Source organism: Anguilla anguilla, chromosome 7 (assembly GCF_013347855.1).
Source record: "Anguilla anguilla isolate fAngAng1 chromosome 7, fAngAng1.pri, whole genome shotgun sequence".
Classification (NCBI taxonomy): domain Eukaryota; kingdom Metazoa; phylum Chordata; class Actinopteri; order Anguilliformes; family Anguillidae; genus Anguilla; species Anguilla anguilla.
In genome coordinates, this window is record NC_049207.1 from 2046938 (window position 1) to 2066882 (window position 19945).

Here is a 19945-nt window from a genome sequence, read left to right on the forward strand (position 1 = left end):
CTGTTTTTGGCTGGTACTCTCCCATCACGTCGGTGAAGCTACCATAAAATCCACAGGAATTCATGCGTTGTTTTATATTATCTCCGCACGCGCTGCTTCCTCGTTCTCATCCCACTCGGCTGATTGGTCACTCGTCATCCCAGCTTTTGTTGGTGTTAAGCGGTGCGCGCCCACTCCGGCGAACCGCCCAATAAAAACCGGGAGCATCGACAAAGGGTGGAGAGAGAGAGAGAATCAAGTCTGTAAAAAGACAGTTAACTCATATACCAAAATACAAGATCCAACAGAAAAATAAAATAAAATTGGAGATCACAAAGCGTAAACTGTTTTTCACATAAATTGGACACAGTGACAAGAGATAAAACATCAATCCAGAAAACAATCAACATTGCAAAAAACAAAACAAAACCTCAAAAATGCTGAGCCTAATGACCCATATAAAATAAATACCAGGATGAGAGCATTTGAGGGTGAAAATGAGCGGAGAATTCTGTTCTAAGAGCAACATGGACAACACCACAGGGCGACACGTTGGCACAAACGCTGATAATGAACCAACGACAACAATGGGTGAGAATTGTATTTCCAGTGAAATTTATAAATATTTATAAATAGTTGCACATTACTTCATAAGCGTAAACAGCCGCCTACAACATAATTTTGACGTGAATTTATCCTACACATTAACAACAAAACTAGTAATTGAGCCTCTGTGAAGATTGTATTATATTCCAATATTATCCAGAGTGACGTATTAAAGTAGAGAACTTCAGTGTTTGGCCTCCGGAATACAGAAGTGATATCACCAAGAGGCACAGTAGGCCCATTTATAATCAACAAATTGTCACTGAACAAACCAACAAGTATCGCTAACTAGTCAAGAATAACAGCTCATACTAGCTCAGGTTGCCTTACCCAGCGGACTATATTTCATTGGCCAATAACATTTATTAAGTGAATGCTTAAAACGATTAACGTTGAAATGATACATTATAGTCTATAACAGCACACATCCACAGATTAGAAGGAAAATAGGCTACATATAGCTAGTTGATTTTACAGTACATTTAGTCAGAGCCTATTATTTTATATATAATACTGTCGGAAATAATTAGCCACACTATTGGAGTTTATTAGAGTTTGCTTCGCAATGTAAACCTCTGGTGATTTTTTTTGTAAGAGCGCGCATGACTGAGCCGTGTGTGTGTGCGCGCGCGCGCGCGCGCGTGTGTGACAGACCAAGTGTAGAGTTTCTGCTCTTCTAGCGCCGCTCCATCCGGGAACTCTCGAATTAGCATTGACAGCCGAAGCTCTGCTTTTCCCGAGGCAAAGTGAAATCAGTCCGCGGACTCGGACAACATATAGTCCTCTGTTTTCAACTGAAAATGATCGAAAGAAAAAACTAAATCATACTGGACTGGATGCATCGCTGCGGGAATATTTTAAAAGCGGATCTGTCCAACTGCTGAAATCTTTGTGCGACCTCTGGAGTACTTTCCTCACTGGCGTAAAGTGAGTGACGAGTCCGATTCCGAGCAAAGGAGCGAGAACTTGCTTTGCGGTCTGAGTAGTTCTTCTTTCGATTGTTATTGTCGCTTTTTAAATATTCTTTATATCTCGGAAACTTCGCCGCGATTGCTTCGAAAGTATACGAAAAGTGCTTTGGAGTCAAACCATGGAACTACAAGGCCTGCAAGAGGCGTTGAAAGTAGAAATTCAGTGTCATCAGGTAATGCAAGAATCTTACCATTATAGCCACCGTTACCCCTTATTGGTATTTTGAGCGAGTGAGAGCAAGGGGGGGAACTGACCCGATCAAACATGAGCGATTTGTATTCCGAACGTATAACTAGGTGATCTTTGGTTGTTTCTGTCCAGGGTCTGTAACGGCATAGCATGTCGTTTGTGGAGAAATTGTTGGTGTACTTTTCGGAGTAGTTTGGGAATGTCGTGCGTCTTTTTAGAGCAACAAGGATTGGAGTAATAATGCGGTGGTTCTGTGTAGGGAGCAGAACGAGACTTGAATATTTATGAGGTTCAAGAAACTGTCTTGCTGTGTTTGCTCGTTGCTTTGTTCCTCCCTAACATACTAACTTGAAACACTTGTGTTGTCATGTATAGGTTATCTTATAATAAAATCATAATAATAAGATTTGTTATTATTATTATTATTATTATTATGATTATTTAGAAACCAGTTGCATAAATGAAGCCAGACTCACAGGTCAATGGATATATCTGTACTACGCTTTGCATCTCAATAAGCAGCTCTATTATGAGTGAAAAAACTTTATCAGCATAGATCTTTTTCTCTGATTTCCCCCGGGCACTAAGCGACGATTCCACCGCTTTGTCCTTAGTGTGACTTTGCAGGAAAACGCAGCGTATTAAATTTAGTTTTGTGAGTATCAGTCTTGTTATAACCGACTTACAATTTGTTTCTCGCCTGCGTTAATAGCATTTTGTTAAACTGTACGAAGACGAGCTTAACAATTACGCGAAAGACTAAAGACTAACACCCCCAAGCGAAAAACAAGTAAGAATTTGTGAATGTACTGAATAGCCAACATCTGTGCGATATTCGCATTCTCATTCTTCGTGGGCACAGTGTCGCCTGTGTAGCCTATGCGTTTCACAGACATGTTCGAAACAAAAATGGCCTGCGTCAAAATGTTCTAAAAGTATGCTATTTCAGTACCGTGTGGTATGAGGAAACCGCTTACGTTGCAGGAGACATTAGGATAGACTGCAATTATATTTGGGTACGGGGTAAGTTGTATAACATGAAACATGTTGGAAAAATTAGCGTCCATTTTGAGTAGGTCGACATGTTTCTGTTGAGTAGTGTAGGAGAGAATCTTAAGTGTTAGGCCATTACTTTTAGAGATTAAACACAGAAGAAAAAACGAGAGACCAAATAGTTATTTAACGCACCAAATATTTAGGTTTACATTTTAAGCCTGACAAATTTGTTACTTTACAGTCTTGAGGTGTTATTTCTCCTCGGTCACATGACTACATGGTAGCCCTTCGATTCGACTCCGCTATATTGACTACACTTTCACTTTTCTATAATCATGCACCAGATAGTGTTCGAGATAAACTTTAATATTTCCTCCACACAGTAAAACTAGTATTAGGAGTTAATTTCGCATGCGACCCGTGAAGACTTGGCGGTAGTTGATTTCTTGTGCTTTGTACTAAGGAGCTATTTTTCAGCACCACGCAGAGATGGCATCGAAAGCTTGAAGTCACAATGCTCGTTCGCTTACAGTCGCTCGCCCAGTCCGTTGCAGAGTTCCAGAAGCGAGGAAAGAAAATAAGATGAAAACAGGAAAGCATAAATAAAAAAATATATAACTGTCGTTGGGCGCGATATAGATCTGGATCCTAGTGTGATTGACTTTCCATTTCTTAAAGTTTAATCGATGTCGTTTCCTTAGGAATGCAGTTTTCATCATTTGAACATCACATTGTCGTCTCTTTAAAGGGAAACATGCTTTAAACATGGAACGAGGTCGCTTTTACTAAAGAAACTGGTACACAATGCAGATATTTGCATATCTGCGAGTATTTTTTATGTTAGGCTATTTTTTGAGCACATCACTTTGATAGTGGAAGCTTCCATTTTGTGTAAGAAGGGGTGTCGGCTCCTCTTAACATGGAGTAAAAGTCTGCAGAGTTTCGTGGTGGGGGGATGGGCCACCATTCATGGTGAACATTACCATTTTGATTGCTTTGATGCCATTTTTGGTGGAGGGGGAGGGGAGAAGAGAGAGAGAGAGAGAGAGAGACCCAAGACAGGACTTATTTATTTTATCTGCGTGTAAAACGACCTCCCCTATTCAATATGTTCCACCAATATGCTGCGTATAATGGTTTTTTCCATATGTAGTTTATTTAAAGCGAATGTTTACCCGTGACCATTTCCGGAAAACGTGAAGCTTTTAACTTTGCAACCTAACGATGGAAACGCATATCCGTTTACTGCATATGTACACAATTAGGCCACATGTAAAAATGCAATATTTCGCTATATGTCCTGGAATATAAACCAGTACGTCCTTTTGTTGAATCCTAGAGTTATAATTGGGTTTGCAAGCGAGATACTTACCGTGTTCCAGACGTCTGGCAACCGGATTCAGTATGCAGTATTGTACTTAGTCGTAATATTTGCTTTAAAAAGTCCAGATTCATTTTTTTGATTAAATTGAACGATGTAATATTTTAAAAATTAGAATTATTATCTAGTATATATGACGGGAATATATGTGATTACCAGTATCTCAAAAATTTTTTTGCATTTAGAATATTATGTTTGCATACTGAACAGTTTGTAAGCAAAGCACTGCATGCAGTGGTCAGGACACACCTGGGACTAAAAATGTTGTGAAAATGAGCAGATTCGTGTCAAATACACAGTAAAGGCAGGGCAATAACAATAATTAAAATAGTTAACTGTTCGTTTCTGCCTAGTCAGATACTGTTCTGCATCAACAAAAACCAGGCCATTGAAAACAAGGTCACATGTAATGTTTTTATTGTAGGTGGGATTATTTCCTCAAATGCATGGGCTTGAGTAAGAATAATCATTATTTATAAGTTTACTAACCCTCAGGGATAATTGGGGTACTACTGTACAGTATACAGTATATACAAACACAAAAAAGTACAAATAACCCTTTCATAGATTCATTCATGCGATCATTATGGTGAGGGTAGTGCTTGCAGTGGCACAAAGAGCCGCTGTGAACTCTGAACTCTGGAGTTAAAGCCCTTTTCTGCATTTCCTTTTCTATACAGCACTTAAGCACTTAAATTAAGATTTATGTACGTTTTTAATGCAAACACGAGAGTGTGCGGGTTCCCCTGGAGTGTCAGGTATTTGAACATGCTAATAATATTCATGTTTCACTTGCATTTTTAAAAATTCCATTTGCCTACTTAATTACATGCATTTTTGGACGGACCTAGCCAATTAAAAATAGCCGTGGTGATGTCACCTTTAAGGTGTAGCCATAGAAAATGGAGTGGCACTTTCTGCCTGTTGTAATTACATGGCTAAGCGAGTGGACGCTTGCAGTGGAGTGAAAAGTAATGTTAATTATGCAGGATGTGACCATTACACTTTAAAAGACGGATAGATGGATTTGCAAACCACTTTCTAATGCTGTAGTTTGTGCTGTTTGTTTTTAAAACTCTCCCACTCAAGATGAATCTCTTTCACTGAAGAGCAACGCAGAGTCTGTATGTAGCTACTCTCAGCGAGCTGCAGACACTAGACAGATGGTGGGTAGGTGTGCTTACTCTATGCCCATCAGCAGGAAACACTGGGCCCTGAGCTCACAGGAAGTGAGACCAACCTAGACGCAAGGGTAATTTGTAACTCAGAACTTTATTGACAAGAACGCACATGCGCACAAATAACCAAGAACATATTACAGTAATATGCTCACTTTTTTATAATCGTACCAGTCAAAACAATAAAAAAGGCACTTATTTTTTGCAATGCAGTTGAGAGACACATGAATATTTATTCTGTTTTATTGATACAGTATATTACATTACATTACATTACATTACAGGCATTTGGCAGATGCTCTTATCCAGAGTGACGTACAACAAAGTGTATAACCAAAACCAGGAACAAGTGTGTTGAAAACCCTAGAGGGAAGTACAGTTCCAAGTGCAGGGAACAACCGCGTATATAAAGCATTCAGATCTAATGTTGTGACCTTAAGCATGGAGGTGTGATGTCACTTGTCCTGCTCATTGATTTATTTATTGGCTATTTAATGTCAATAAATGTTTTTGCCGTTTTACATTGATGTTTGTTCTTGTTTGCTTTGGCATTGAGTCTTCACAGAACAGTGCTGGGTGTGTAATACATTCTCACTAATATAGCCTACATACTGATCGCCCTTATTCACCTAATGTTTCCTTGATAATGCTTTTTGCTCTACTATTCTTGTGTGTCAGGGCTTCAACAGTCTTCTTCAAAGAAGAATTTTATAATTAGTTTAGTTGAGTTGGCATCTGTGCTTCCATTAATGTAGTTACACTGGATTCCAATTAGTTTTAATGATGTATTAGCAGGCCACGGAATGGGAATCGTTCCTTTGAAAGTTGCTTTCATCGGAGGAAGTCCTCGGATTAGCCTCCCTGTCCGAAACGCGCAAACGTCTGCCTCGTGAAATCACTTTCTCACCGCTCACGCTCGCAGTAAGCCGATTATACCTGCATCGCTTGTCCTGTTTTGATTCTGCTGCCATAAACCGCCCCCATCCAGATTAATTAATAAAGCTTCCCGTGAGGTAGCATGGGAATGTTGCAGGGAAAGGAGTGAGAAAGATCCGCTTTAAATGCACATTTACTCATGCCCAGTTAAAGGAGGAGAACGCTTTGGGTTTTATTGCCTGTGTACGGTTTTCCGTTCGCTGTATAACCGGTGCAAATATACATTGAAAATAGAACAGAGGCAACAAGGAGAAAAGACAGAAAGGAGAGAAATGAAAGAGGGATGGAGACAGGGATTCAGGTATGGATAGACAGACGGAGAGTAAGTCAGATAGAGAGAAACAGTCAGACAGACAGAGAGAAAAACAGACAGGCAGAGAGAAACAGTCAGACAGACAGACAGAACAGTCAGACAGAGAGAAACAGTCAGACAGACAGAAAAACAGACAGGCAGAGAGAAACAGTCAGAGAGACAGACAGAGAGAAACAGACAGACAGACAGACAGAGAGAAACAGTCAGGCAGACAGACAGAAGGATCAGATGGACCTTGGGAACTGAAGGAATGAATAAAGAGATATCAGATGGATGGATGACAGAGGGTGTAAGAGATAAGGGGGGGGGGGGTGCATGAATGGACAGAGGGAATTCAGGAGAAAGCAAAATGAACCGGGAGCACAGCGGTAGTGTCCCCGTCAGGGCCTGTTTAAGATCCCAGTCAGGGTCACGGTGAGGCCTGGTAGACACGGAACAAGCAGGAAGAGAACTGCTCAAGAAACCGGTCACATGACCGCTCGGGAGGTCATCCTGGCTCAGTCCATCCCGCTCGTTCACTGATAAAATCAGACCCCTAATTAAAGCGCGTTAACGGGCCACGTGTTCTGTGTTGGACTCAATGAACGGAGCATTTAAACCGCACACAGGCTCCCAGAGCCACTTTTTACAGGCACGCGTTAATGCGTACAGCAGCGAACTGCTCGGACTGTCGAAAGTGGAGCGTTTACTAGCGCGTCGTAGCTTTGCAGCTTGCTAAATAGCCTATATTCCGCTAAGGCATAGCCATGGTGCATAGAGGCAGTGTGTGGGGTTGTGAAAAAATCAGGGTAATGTCTGTATTTAATCACTACTCTGGAGAGTGTTGCTTATTAGGACTTCACGGTATCATTTCTGTTGTTGTCACACTCCAGTATACAGTGCTACCAGTTTGTTTAATAAATCATAGGCTACACATGACATGCACGTACAACAATTGGCTCCATTCATGCTAACCAAAAATTTTACTTTCGAAAAATCTATGCAAATAATTTGATTAAAATGTTCATTGAACCTTAAATAAGTGTATTGTGGACAATTAGTGTCCCATCATGGAATTTTAATGTGATGTACAAACAATTTTTGTGACTTTTTTTTTGCTATGGACTTGTGCTGGCCAATCAATAAAAGCTAACACATTAGCGCTTCTTGTAAGTAGCCTTTCAAACTGCACTGGAGTGGGGAAACATTCCGGAACATTACTACTCACATATTTCAGACCACATATTAAAAAAAAAAAAAAAACAGAACGGCACATTCTGGAACATTATGGAACACTGTTTACATATTTCAGACTAGGCAGGTTTGTGGGAGTAGTAATGCCCGTAAAGCCTGAAAACTTTGGCAGGGCAGCAGCTGATTGTAAAGACAGGAGTTAAGATCCTCCTCCCTCACCGTTTCTCAGATTAAGACTGGAGACGCAGGGAAGGTGCGCATCCTCCCCACACTCCTGATAGAAATGGACAGAAATGGAAAAACATGCACAGGGCGGTAACTGGATACAGTTTCCAGCCCTCGTTTCTCCCACATATTGATTATCTGCTGGCCAGCTGTTGCCCTCGCCAGTAAAGGAGGGGCTGTGGTGCCGGTGCATGGCTTCGGCTCTGTAATTGGACATTTGAGAAGACAGGAAATGCTCCATTTTGTGTTCCTGAGTGGGGGGGGGGGGGGGGGGGGGGCGGGTGCTGTGCCCTCTCACCCTCAACACTCGCTCATCCCTGCACTCACTGGTGTTGGGTGTTCCCAGGTTCCTCTACAGTCCCTAAAACCCAGCCTTCTGATTGGTGGTGGGAGATGTGTGAAATTGATTGGCGTGCCCCTGGCCCCGCCTCCCTCCCTCTCCCGTAGGACTGTGCTTCCAATCCAGGGAGGCTCATTAGGGGATCTGGATGGGATTAGTATGTGGGAGGTTTTAGAAAGTTTCACTGGTTTTGTTTTCCAGGAAGGAGATTAATTCCAAGCTCTCCGTTGTTTCCCTTGACCTCCTGTGGCTTTTAGATGCGGAAAACCAATTATTTCTTTACCTTCTTTCCCTGCAAATTCTTTCCTATTGATTTTCTCGGCTTGGCCATTGTAGTTTCATAGTTCACATGCAGTTTTATTTGTTTGTTTTGGATCAGCTTACTACACCTGATTCTAACACCTACCGTTATGAAAGGTATGAGAAAAGGTATAGGCCTACCTGACTGAAAAGCACTTAAGCAGCCAACTGATAAGTGTACAATCGAAAGGAATTCTCCTTACACTTCACTGCTTTACACTTTGAAAGTTGGTCTCTTTTCCTTCCTCTCTCTGCCAGCAAAGATAATCATACGTTTTTGTTCCCCTTTATTGTCGGAGAAATTTTGATTCTCTGGATCAATATGCTTGTGAGGTAACCATATGGGACTCATTAAAAACATGTAGGCTACTGAAAGAATACTCTGGCATTTTAATTCGCTCTGGCAAACGCTGCAGAGCTTGGGTGTGTTTAGGGTTTTTTTTTTTGCATGGTGCTGTAATTAGAGATGTTGCATTCTGTTTGGGTCTGATTTGGGTCTGAGATTGGGCATGTGTGTGTACGTGCATGTGTGCACCCGTGGTTGAATGTGCGGGTATTTGTGGCAACTGCAGTCTTTGAGTTCACACTGCACAGACTGCCCCTGTCAGTTGATAACAGCCGCACTAGGCCCAGCTTCTCTGTACACCGTTCCTCAGAAGGGGAGCTTGTGGTCCTATGATTCCTGGGAAGCATGGGTTTGTAGTCATCAGGAAGGCCCCAGAGTGAATGCAGAGTTCCGATTGGTCTTCAGTGCCTCAACTGCAGGTCTTTTAACCCTTTGAAGCTGAGGTTCCCCCCCCCCCTCCCCCAACATTATGTCACTGTTCTAGAACTCCACTGCTCTCCATTACCACTACTGATTGTGACATCAGCATTAGAATTTTCAGTTAAGAACATTCTATTGACTTTTATGATCTCACACGTTCAGGAGTTAACTGAGACCTCCAAGCAGCGGACGCAAGCAAGGGGGAAAGGGGTGAAGAAAGGCCGTTCACAGGGAAACCAGGTCCCTGGGAACGTCCCACGACTCTCCCCTTTCAGTTCCTTCAGGCCGTGTGTGTCACCCGTTGTTTTGCTTGCTCTTTAATCCTTGACTGGAAGGCTGTTTTAATTGTGAGCACCATTTCAGAACTTCGCCTCTGCTGTTCCTGCGAGCAGTTCTAGCCCCAGCAGCGACAGGAAAGCGGGCCAGGCTGTAAATCTCACGTGGAAAGTGAGCATCTGAGCATCTGTTTTTTTCCCCTTTCTCTAACATCCTTTGTCTTCAGTGTGCGGATGCCTCTAGAGTGGGGGGGTGAATGTTGTGTTGCTTATTTTTTGGCATGTGGCTGAACAGTCTTCAACTGTAGAACGGTTAACGGAGGGCCTCTGTGTGAACGCTGATCCCGAATGAGTGCTGTTACACAGTCTGCAGCCGTCTAAATGGTACAGTACCCCCTCTTTGTGATGACAATGAAAGATATAGTTCATCCCATAATTGCCATTTGCTGCCATACGGTAGCAGTTCTCCAGGAAGGTCTTGTGTAGCAGTGCTGACATGGCACAGCTCTGGCTAACTTCAGGCAAGAGAAACGGCTTCTCGCTTTTATAGGGAAATAACACCTTATCTCCAACGCGTTTTACACCATCAAAGCAGAGCGCTTTTAATCAGGCTGATAATTTGTGAGACACTTGCTCCCTGAAACAGGTCACTTTTTACTCCTTAATGAGAAATGCATTAGGCAAATGAACCAGTTATTATTCTGGGAATTGGTGGTAGTATAAAATCGTGAAGGTGCTACGGCAGGCTTTTGTGAAATGGAATTCAGGCGAGTTGTATTTTCAATATCGGGTGCCTGCTCAAGTAATGAAGAGGCAGAGGTGAAACTGGGACCCCTTCGCTCAGAAATAATTCCAAATATTTGATAAATAGATGCAAATTATGGGGTGAGGCAATGTGGAGGTCTGAGTAATCAACTCGAGGAGCATTCTTTTCATGGTAAAATGTTGGGGGTTTTGGACGTGTGGCACAGCTTAAGGTGGAGCCGCCATACGGGGCAGTGATTGGACAAGAAACACCCAAAACTGGATGCAAGCAGTGGCCTTTAGTTGCTTTATTTCCAACAAAGAAAACAGTCCAACAAAAATTCCCCTGAGCCTTTTTAGGAGGTCCGGAGCGTTTGAGGGAACCAAAAGACAAAATGGCAGAGTTCCACACGGTCTCTCCTCCCAAGACACAGGGGCCTGTGCCTTTATAACGTGCAAAGGGAAACACTCGAGCTGATTGCTGATTGGCCCGAAGGTGAGCATGTCTAGTGAGAGGCTGCTGCTGTCCAAGGTCCTGTAGGTCCCTCCCTGGCAGTGGGAGGGAACATGCACAATTCACAGCCAATGAGGCTTCAGAGGGGATTTCAGAAACAAAATGGCTGTTAACCTTCTATGCCTGTCCTGGCATGGGTTGCAGATGTAAACGAAACAAAATAAAATGGTATGAAAGCTTTAAAAATTCTGAATGAGAGTCATTGATGCCACTGCACCATAACTCATAATGTGACATAACTGATGCGTTTCTGTATAACTGCATCATCTGTCTAATTTTGCACCATTTAAGGGCAGATATCAGCAAGCAAGGGTGCCTCTAAGTCATTGTTTGATATGAAAATACTAAGTTAATTTGTATAGAGGAAAATAGAATTTTACACAGCTGTCCCAGTACTTTTGCATTTAACTTTCTGTAATCAATAAAAAAAAGAACCTCACAAGAATTAAATCTCACAAAAAATGAAAGCAGAATGAAATGTGACTGGCTCCCTGGCTAGCAGGGCCAGTCTGAATTGCTAAATTCAGCGATATGCATCATGCAGGATGTTGGTGTGTGAAGAGCCGGGTTTTTTATAGCGTCAGATCTGAATAGAGGGCAGCCTTGTACACATCAGAATCTAATTATGAGCACAGGCGGACAATGGCCAGTGTCACGGGACAATGGCCAATCTCGCTGCTCTTTGCATGTCTGCCGCCTTCAGTGCCCTCTTTAATTAACTTCTTTTGCCCGTGTATCGTAGCAACAATGTTTTATCCTGCTGCAAAGTCAATTATTCTACCATTTTGAACCCCCCCCCACCCAAACCTGCTCATGTCCTGCAGTTACATTGCACCACAAGCCAGCCCCCCCAAGCCAATATACATTTTACTGCTATCATCTCATGTCTTATGCACTGTACTTTGTCTATAGCAGAGCACCAGTGACAAACTTTATCACTCTCCTTTTTAAGGATCAGAAGCTTGTTATGAAAGACAGTAAATCTCATATGTTTATTTATTTATTTATTTATTAATTAATTTATTTATTTATTTATTTTAAACTGGTTCTCCTGTTACACCCAGAAAGTATTTTAAGATTGGTGAAAGTGTTGAAAATCCATGTTATTTTACATAAAAGTGTATTTCAGGATCCACAATATTTGCAGTGTTTTTAATCACTTAAAAAAAAAAATGTAATTGCAATTCTAAACTAATTTAACAATTTGGCAGATGCTTTTAGACAAAGTAACTTATCGAACTGAGAGAGGCAAATGGCACTAGAACTGGAGAAGACAAATTTGCAGTCGTCAAAGTGCTACCATCATGGTGCCCGCATCAACTTTTATAACAGTGCCTGCAGTGGCAATTCAATCTCTTACCAAATGTACTTTCAGAAATTATTTTCAGTCCTTGTCGAGTTATAACGTTGCTCTCCAGTCTCTTGAACTTGAACTGCTGCTTGTTCAAGCTGCTGAACATAATCGTGCGGGCGAAGCCTTGCTTCGTTTCGCATTAACCAAGTTAGTCTCTAATCTTTTATTCATTTTTTATGCTAAAAAGTGGTCCCCTGGTAAAATATCAATGCGAAGGGCTGCAGCTGAGGACACTGAAGAGCTGCTGTTTGTAAACAACACAAAGGAGGGGACGTGTTGCTGCTGAATTTATCTACAGAGAATTCTCTGTAGTAAAGGTAAAACTTTAGATGAAACTTCTGGGACCACACTGACCTCATGACTATGAATTGAGAAGGATAGTCTGTGTGCCTGGATAAGAGCCTATAATATGCCTATAAATGTAATAATGTGTGTTGAATGCTTAAATCACCTGCCACCGGACAGAATAGCATTTTGCTCTCAAAGCAGTGGCCGTGAGTTTTTCATTTTTATGTCCTAAGAGGGACTTTAGTAAAGATGTTTTTCCCCCAGTTACTGGTTAAACCTTAGCGATACATTCTAAATAGAAGTGCATTTTACCCTCATTTAAACCCATAAGTTAAAATAAGTGCCTACTACAGTAGTTTTTTTTGTGAAGAGATGGAAAGACATTATAGAAAGGCCTCCCCTCCTCCTTTCCTGTTTTCCTTTCTCCCTCTCTTCTATTCTTTCTATCTTCTTTTTTCTGCTTTTCTTTCTTCACGTTGATGAATGTGTGGGGGCAGGAAGGCCGTCAAGGATTTTCTTTCTCTCCCCGGTCGAAACCAAAGATTCCCGGCGTTCCAGCCTCCCTTTGAGAACGCCAGCATTAGGCCTATGTAGCGTTGGAATCTGCACACCGTGGTGCTTGCCTCTTTAAAACACAAATTCGCTATGAAAGGCAGAACAGGGAGATAGGTGCTAATGGATGCTCGCTTTCCCCAAAGCCAGGTCCACTACCCTCCACTGCTTCTCTTTCATTTAATTTCCAGCATTTTCTGAAAGTGGAGCCGTCTGTCAAACAGCATGCTAGGTACTACAGCTAGTAGCTAACGCTAGTAGCCTACTGCAACTCACCACGATTGAGGATGGTTACCGATTAATTTTTTTTAAGGATCCATTGTGTTCAAATTTGCCTTTACAAAAGAAAAAGAAAATTTGAATTATATGGCGAACGTAACAGATTACCAGTGTTCTTGTGGTAATGGCTGTTGTCATAACCTATAATTATTAATAACCTATAATTGCCTTGTTGAAACGCAGCTAGGGTGATGAAAGAACTTTGTGTCACTTTAAAGCAACTTCCTGCTGAATTCATCCTCCATTTTCACATCTGTACGTCCTCTATTCATCGGATCCTTATGTGATCTCAGCACGCCCGGATTGATACGTTTTCTTGGGGTTCATTTTCGAAAACATTGAAGCTCCAATTAAAAATGTATACTCTGTGTTGAAATGCAAAACAAAGGACAAACTTGTTCGGAAAATGGCTCAGTGCCCTGTAGAAAAAAAATTGTTGTGGAAAAAGATTGCTTATGTATGGTTTAGTCTAGAACCAATGTTGATTGAATCCAGGCCTTAGTTTCTTAGTAAGAGTTTTTAGAGCTCATGTTTTGTTTAAATACTGTATATCAAGGCTCTAACTGCAGCAACCCTGACTGATTTGAACCTGTACCTTTCAGGTCAGGGGGCTGACGTCTGTTTGTGAGGGATGGTACAGAATTAAGAATTACGACACTGCACTGTTCCATCAGTGATATGATCACACATCCAGGGCAATAACTTTTTATGGCCCAGCAATTTATTTTTGTCCCGTGTAGGGACATGAGTCTCTGGTCTTAATCTCAAGAGCCACACTCTGTGCAGTGCTGAAACCTACAGAACTGGGGACTTTCAGTAACACAAAATAATATTTATGTACGTCCGCTCAGTCTGATTTTCATCAGGTCTTCTCCAGCTGACCGACTCACACTTTTTTTTCTTTCTATGAAACGTTTAAGATGGGTGTTATACTTGTGTCAATAAGGCCATTCAGCTTTAGTAAATCTTCATTTTTTCTTAAACCTTTGGGTACATGTTTTCTGTAAACTGGGCAGGTAATGAGACTGCAATGGTTGGCTGTATAAGACTGACATTTTTAAAAATAAAATGATATGAAATCATTTTATTCCAGTCCAGACATTGTTTGAGGATGAATTTAGACCTCAGCACACTCTCCATACCCAAACTGCTGCGTTATGCTCTGCTCACACACAACTATGTCTGGGTTGAGAACAAGAAGTTGATCATTTGAATCGTTTATATTATTAATTCAAACATGTTTATTTTGGAGGGCAAAGTCATCCAGGCTAGTTACACAGAAACATCAAGGGTGGCGTTAGCTTTTCGTCATCTTCTGAAATAATTTGCACTGGTGCAGACGCTAATCAGTAAAATGTCTTTGTAACGAGGTCTGCTTGCGTACCTCGGCAGCGAAACAGTCCTAATTATGATGATAATTTGTGAATCCGTTATTTTCAAGGAGTCTAGTGATCATGTAAAAATAAGTACAGTGATGTTTGCATTGAATCACAGGGTTTAGGCTATATCATAATTCTCTGACTCGAATTTCATTTACATGACTTTGAATATGTTGACCTGGCCATGACAAAAATTGGAAATAGTGTTGTCATGAGTCATTTTTTTATGACAGTGATGTGTGTCCAAGAAAAAGGTAATCATTAATAATTAAATGTGAGGGGTCACAGCTTCATATGAAGAAGCGGTAGCAGTATAATGGAATGTTTTAACTTTTGTTATTGGAGCCGATCAGATCACAGACCATTGCCTGATTTTTCAGTTACTCTGAAGATATCGGGTTATACACATGCAGTATCACAACTCCAACCAATTATAATATCACAACTCCAGCCAATTAGAATATCGCAAGTCCAACCAATTAGAAAGAAGCATTTCTGTGAAGTCTCTAGGCGGGGAGGAGCACATGACTCATCGCTGTTAGCTAGGTGTTGTTACCGCCATTTCTTAATTTATTATCAGCGATGCGATTCACACGCTGAAATTCATGCGTAGATTACCAGTATCGGCTGGGAATTTCTTTCACCAACATCTAAACTGACAGACAGAACATAAATATTTGTGGATAGCTGGACCAGTTACCTCATCGAACGTTGTACCTCACAGGATGAAACGGCACTCAGTGGTTCTGTTTGGAGGTGATATGCTGACTGAATTTTTGACCCAGGGAAAGTGCTTGGTCAGACATGCTAACCACTCCAAGCTGACGGGCCAGAATGAGCTGGCCTACCAAGCACGTTCCCTGGGTGCTTGTTGTTCTCTGTGTGCTCTAAAGCAGCCTGCCCACTCCTGCCATCTCCATGCCTGCTGTAGCCTGGCAGCCAGAAGATGGCATGGTTTGTTTGCAGTATGCTCTCAGATGGAAAAGCAGCCAATTATGTCATTAATAACTCTGATGGTTTTATTAGCATTAATAACTCTGATGGTTTTAAGTACGATGCTGGGAAAACACAGGTAGTGATTTTACTGCAGGAAGCCTGGCCCCAGCCAAAATGAACAGTCAATACACAGATTCTTTAAAATTTAAAAGAAAATACTGTCTGAATAACAACCCTGTGCAATCAAAATTTATAATAGCTATAAATACAGTTCTGAATACAAAATACAAATAGTCTATTCTGTTGAGGTTTTTTAAAAATATATCCTGAAAGCAAAGAAGACAACAATAAAAAAAGAATAACTTCTTAGTGTGAGCCTGCTTGTGTTTGCAATTCTCGATGAACACAATGCTAACCGAAAAAGTTTGAAAGGCTTTACAAACATTTTACTTTATACTTAGCAATGTGAATGCATATCTGAATGGTTTAGTAGGCTAAGCAATCTGGGTGTTTCACAGTGTCTGTTCTTGTATGATTTTGTGTTCTTGAGATGATATGCTTAATGACCCAATTTCTGCTCCAGAACGAAAGCAGGAACACAAAGAAGTGAGAACGGTAAAAGGTCCGGTGAGTTTGGTCAGAGTTTGGTCAAAACAAATGTTGAGCCTTGTGATTGGCTAATGAATCCACACACCCTATCCTCAAAGCCTTAATTGACAGCTGATTGGCAGGAAACCACAAAAACAGAGACACTGCGGCTCCCTAGGGATTCAGATTGACCCCCCTGGTTCGGAGTATCCAGTCGCTTATTTGATACAGACGCTAATGGACCCTCTCTCAGTTGAGAACAGCAATCCAAAAATTGATTTACATACCAGAGTGCATCACATTTGTCCGATGGGAGATGGAAAAAAAAAAGTGGATTTAATGACAGGATTAAACAAACTGTTCTCTCAAACTTGAAGAAAAGAATGTGAATTGAAACCAGCAGTGAGGTTTAATGTGGCAGCGCATGGCACCTGAATGATTCAGCGAATGTTCTGGGATAGACAGTACCTGGAGAGAGACCGCACAGCTCACTCTCGTGTTAAAAGTAGACACCTATCACCGTGGTGACTGGAATACCAACTACTGCAGAGTGAAGTGTCTCGGTCCAGCTGCTGTGGTGTCTGGTGTGATTAACGGACTGATAGCGTGTCCGTTTCTGGGCTGAAGTATCAGTTATAGTTTAGATTTGGTGAAGTTTGAGCATTGTGAAAGAAGCTTACCAATTTTCTGTGCCGCTGCCTTTCAAAGTAACTATTTTGAAGGAAGCGTCTAGGATTGGCGCTCTCTTTGGAATGTCTCAGGTGTTATTTGTTGGATGCCTTCGTGTACGTAAGGTGAAGGGGGGAAGTGCTCGGTCTGTGACAGGGTTTCCATGTCGATTCCATTCCGGAATGTTCCAGAAAGCAGTCCTATCTGTGGGTCACTGCAGCGTCTTGGGTTGATTGATCTGTGTGCTTGGGTCAATAAGGAATGAGTGGCAGTACTGTGGACCTCAAGGGCAAACACACATACACACGCAGGCACACATGCATACATACATAATTAAATCATGCACACAAACACGCAAAAATACGTAGGAAACATGCAGTTACACTCAAACCTATAACAAACGCGCACACACACACTCACAAATCCATCTCTGCACCTCTAGCAGGCACCTCATTGACAGAAACTGGTGCAAATGCCCCCCCCCCCCCAAAATAAAAAAAAAAGAAAGACATTCCTGGACCTGGCAGCTCCCTGTAGAAATGCCTGCTGCACACATTATGTGTGAAACTGGACTGCTGGGAGACCCAGAGGACCGTTTGCTCATTAAAACCCACAGAGTCAATATTTGCCATTGAGTTCCTGAGAGTGTGCAGATAGAGGGGGCCCCCCCAGATAGAGGGGGCCCTGAGCTCCCTTTTAAGGGGCCATTACCGTGTTCGGGGTGAGAGACGGGAGGACAGGACAGGGCGAGATGCGGAGGTCTCAGGATGAACTGTGTGGATAAAATAAGAGTGGGATTCTCTTTTATAGACAGATTTGCTGTAGTTTCATTACTGCCGTCCAGAGCTCAGGGGACACTCCGAATTTCAGAGGAGGGAGGCGTGTGCCTGCTGCCATGGCAGCAATTCTGTTTGGAAAAAAAACAAGAAAAACGTATGTTAAGAAAACTGTATAAATGCTGTAGATTGACACACACTTCTCCATCATATTACAAGCAATTAGAGTGTGCTACGAGGGAAGAAGAGGTCTGAGAATTTGTGTTTATTTTCTGTGTTGCACTCCTGGTGGCTGTTTGACCCAACGCTGGGTCAGGGCCGAGTTTTATTTCTTGGAGGAGTGGCGGGACAGTGTGGTTCTGAGCGCTTTATTGGGCCTGCGGGACCGCTTGTCCCTCTGTGACCCTTCCCAAAACGCGGGCGCATTACCCAGCCTGCCCCGGTCCTTCTGACCAGCCGTTCCCAGCAGCAGATCAATGCGGTAATCAATAGGCAACTCAAAGAATCGATACCGTTTTATGCAGCGTAGCTCTCTCAAACAGACACATCTATTCTGTCGCGGCGCGCTCTGAGTAGGGCATTTAATTAAAGTTAATTCATTGAAGTCGAGGCGGATGTAAATCTGGAGCACAGGGGACAGCGTTCGGGTCGCTCAGCTAAACGCGAAGGCACAACTGTGATGAAATGTTTACGAGCTCGATCACCGGTTTTACACTTTTGAGGCACTGGATGCAATTTTGCTCCAAATTGCTTCCGAGATGACAGAAAGCGTCTCTGGCTCGTTGTGTTGTTTTCTCTTTTTTTTTTAAGTTAAATGAAAGGCATCCACTTTTCAGGCACGCCGTGGCTTCCTGTCGTAAGCGGCACACGATGACGTTTGTTTTTCTGGTGTAAACAGCGGCGAGTTTGCGGCCGTTTGGCCACGTAAACAAAGCACACGTTTGGTCTGCCCATGCAGAGAACGTCCTTGTGTTTCATGGTGACAAAGTTATATATTTCCTACAAAAAAAAGGGTGTAAGTTCACACCATGTTTTTTTATGTACAAAGGGTTACATTTATATATATATAAAAAACAGAGCTCCATGCTTACTTATGTGTTCAAAGTTCATAACAAGCTCGGCTGGACTAGGCTCGCGCTGAAAAACCACTTGCCTGTCATTCTAATACTACCCTCGTGAAACTGAAGGACATTACACATTCTCTTGTACTCCTTACTTGTGAGTCAAATTTAAGTGCTGTTTTTTTCAGTCTCATCACAAACTGGTTTGGATTTCCCGTGGTCGTAATACCGTGCTTAACAGCAGGCTCAGGTCAGCCAGGCTCTGGTCAGCCGATACTGGGCTGGCTCTCGTATCGGTGTGCTCTGGCCGGCAGAAGGTTCCGGAAGTTATTCGAGTGGCGAGCCTGTGTTTGTGTTCGTATTGACCAGGCCTCTGAAGGCTCCTGTCACTCACAGAGGCAGCAGGCCGAGGTGCTCCTGTGAGTTTGGGAGAGTCCCTGTGTGTTTAGAGACCTGGGGGGTCTCTCTCAGAGGAGGAGGAAGAGGAGGAGGAGGAGGAGGCACACTTGTGGCTGTGGTACCTGCTTAGCTTTCAGAGGGGGGCTGTTTCTTGGGGGAATGGGGGGCATACCTGCTTAGCTTTCAGGGGGGGCTGTTTCCTGGGGGAATGGGGGGCATACCTGCTTAGCTTTCAGAGCGATTGCTCTTTGTTTTTGAGGTGCAGCCTCATGGGGGGGGTGGGGGGGGGGGGGTGGGGGTTTGGGTTTGGGGGTGGGGGGGGGGTTGGCAGTCCCTCTCCCTGTTCTGCTGTTGGGCTGCTCTTTGTCACTGCATCTGTCTGTGGTTACTGTCAGACTGACTCCATCTGCTGCCCCCCACCGCAGGCCCCCAGCATGCAATGCGCACACACTTGCACGCACAAACGCGCATTTACACGCTCACACGTGCATTTACACACGCACACAACTTTTACTTTTTACACGGCTCTACAATTCCTGCAGATTACTGATTTTCAAAAGAATCCATTTTCACCAGAATGCTGAACAGAGTGAATCATTTTTACTCTGCGTTTGCACATTTTGGTTAGTAGTATGTTTTGTTGAAAAGTCTCAGGGATTGCAGGAGGTGTTTCATCTACTCCTATGCACATATCTATGTCAAAACATAATCATTTAAATGTCTTCAGAATTTTATTAAAACTATTAACTTGAAAATTACTTTTGTGTTGAATGTACT

General features: G+C 42.5%; 1 protein-coding gene across 2 annotated transcripts in view; it reads left to right on the forward strand.

Moving 5' to 3' along the window:
• Positions 1 to 493: 493 nt before the first annotated feature.
• The window catches only part of LOC118232510 (PHD finger protein 21B-like), a 47695-nt gene continuing 28243 nt past the window's right edge, over positions 494 to 19945 (forward strand). The window contains exon 1 of one of the 2 annotated variants that reach the window (XM_035427564.1): positions 494 to 570. In XM_035427564.1, the coding sequence (XP_035283455.1) occupies positions 550 to 570 (21 nt within the window). In that variant the 5' untranslated portion in view covers positions 494 to 549. Of the gene's footprint in view, positions 571 to 1283; positions 1730 to 19945 lie in introns of those variants that run through there. The other variant, XM_035427563.1, reaches the window with a different exon arrangement.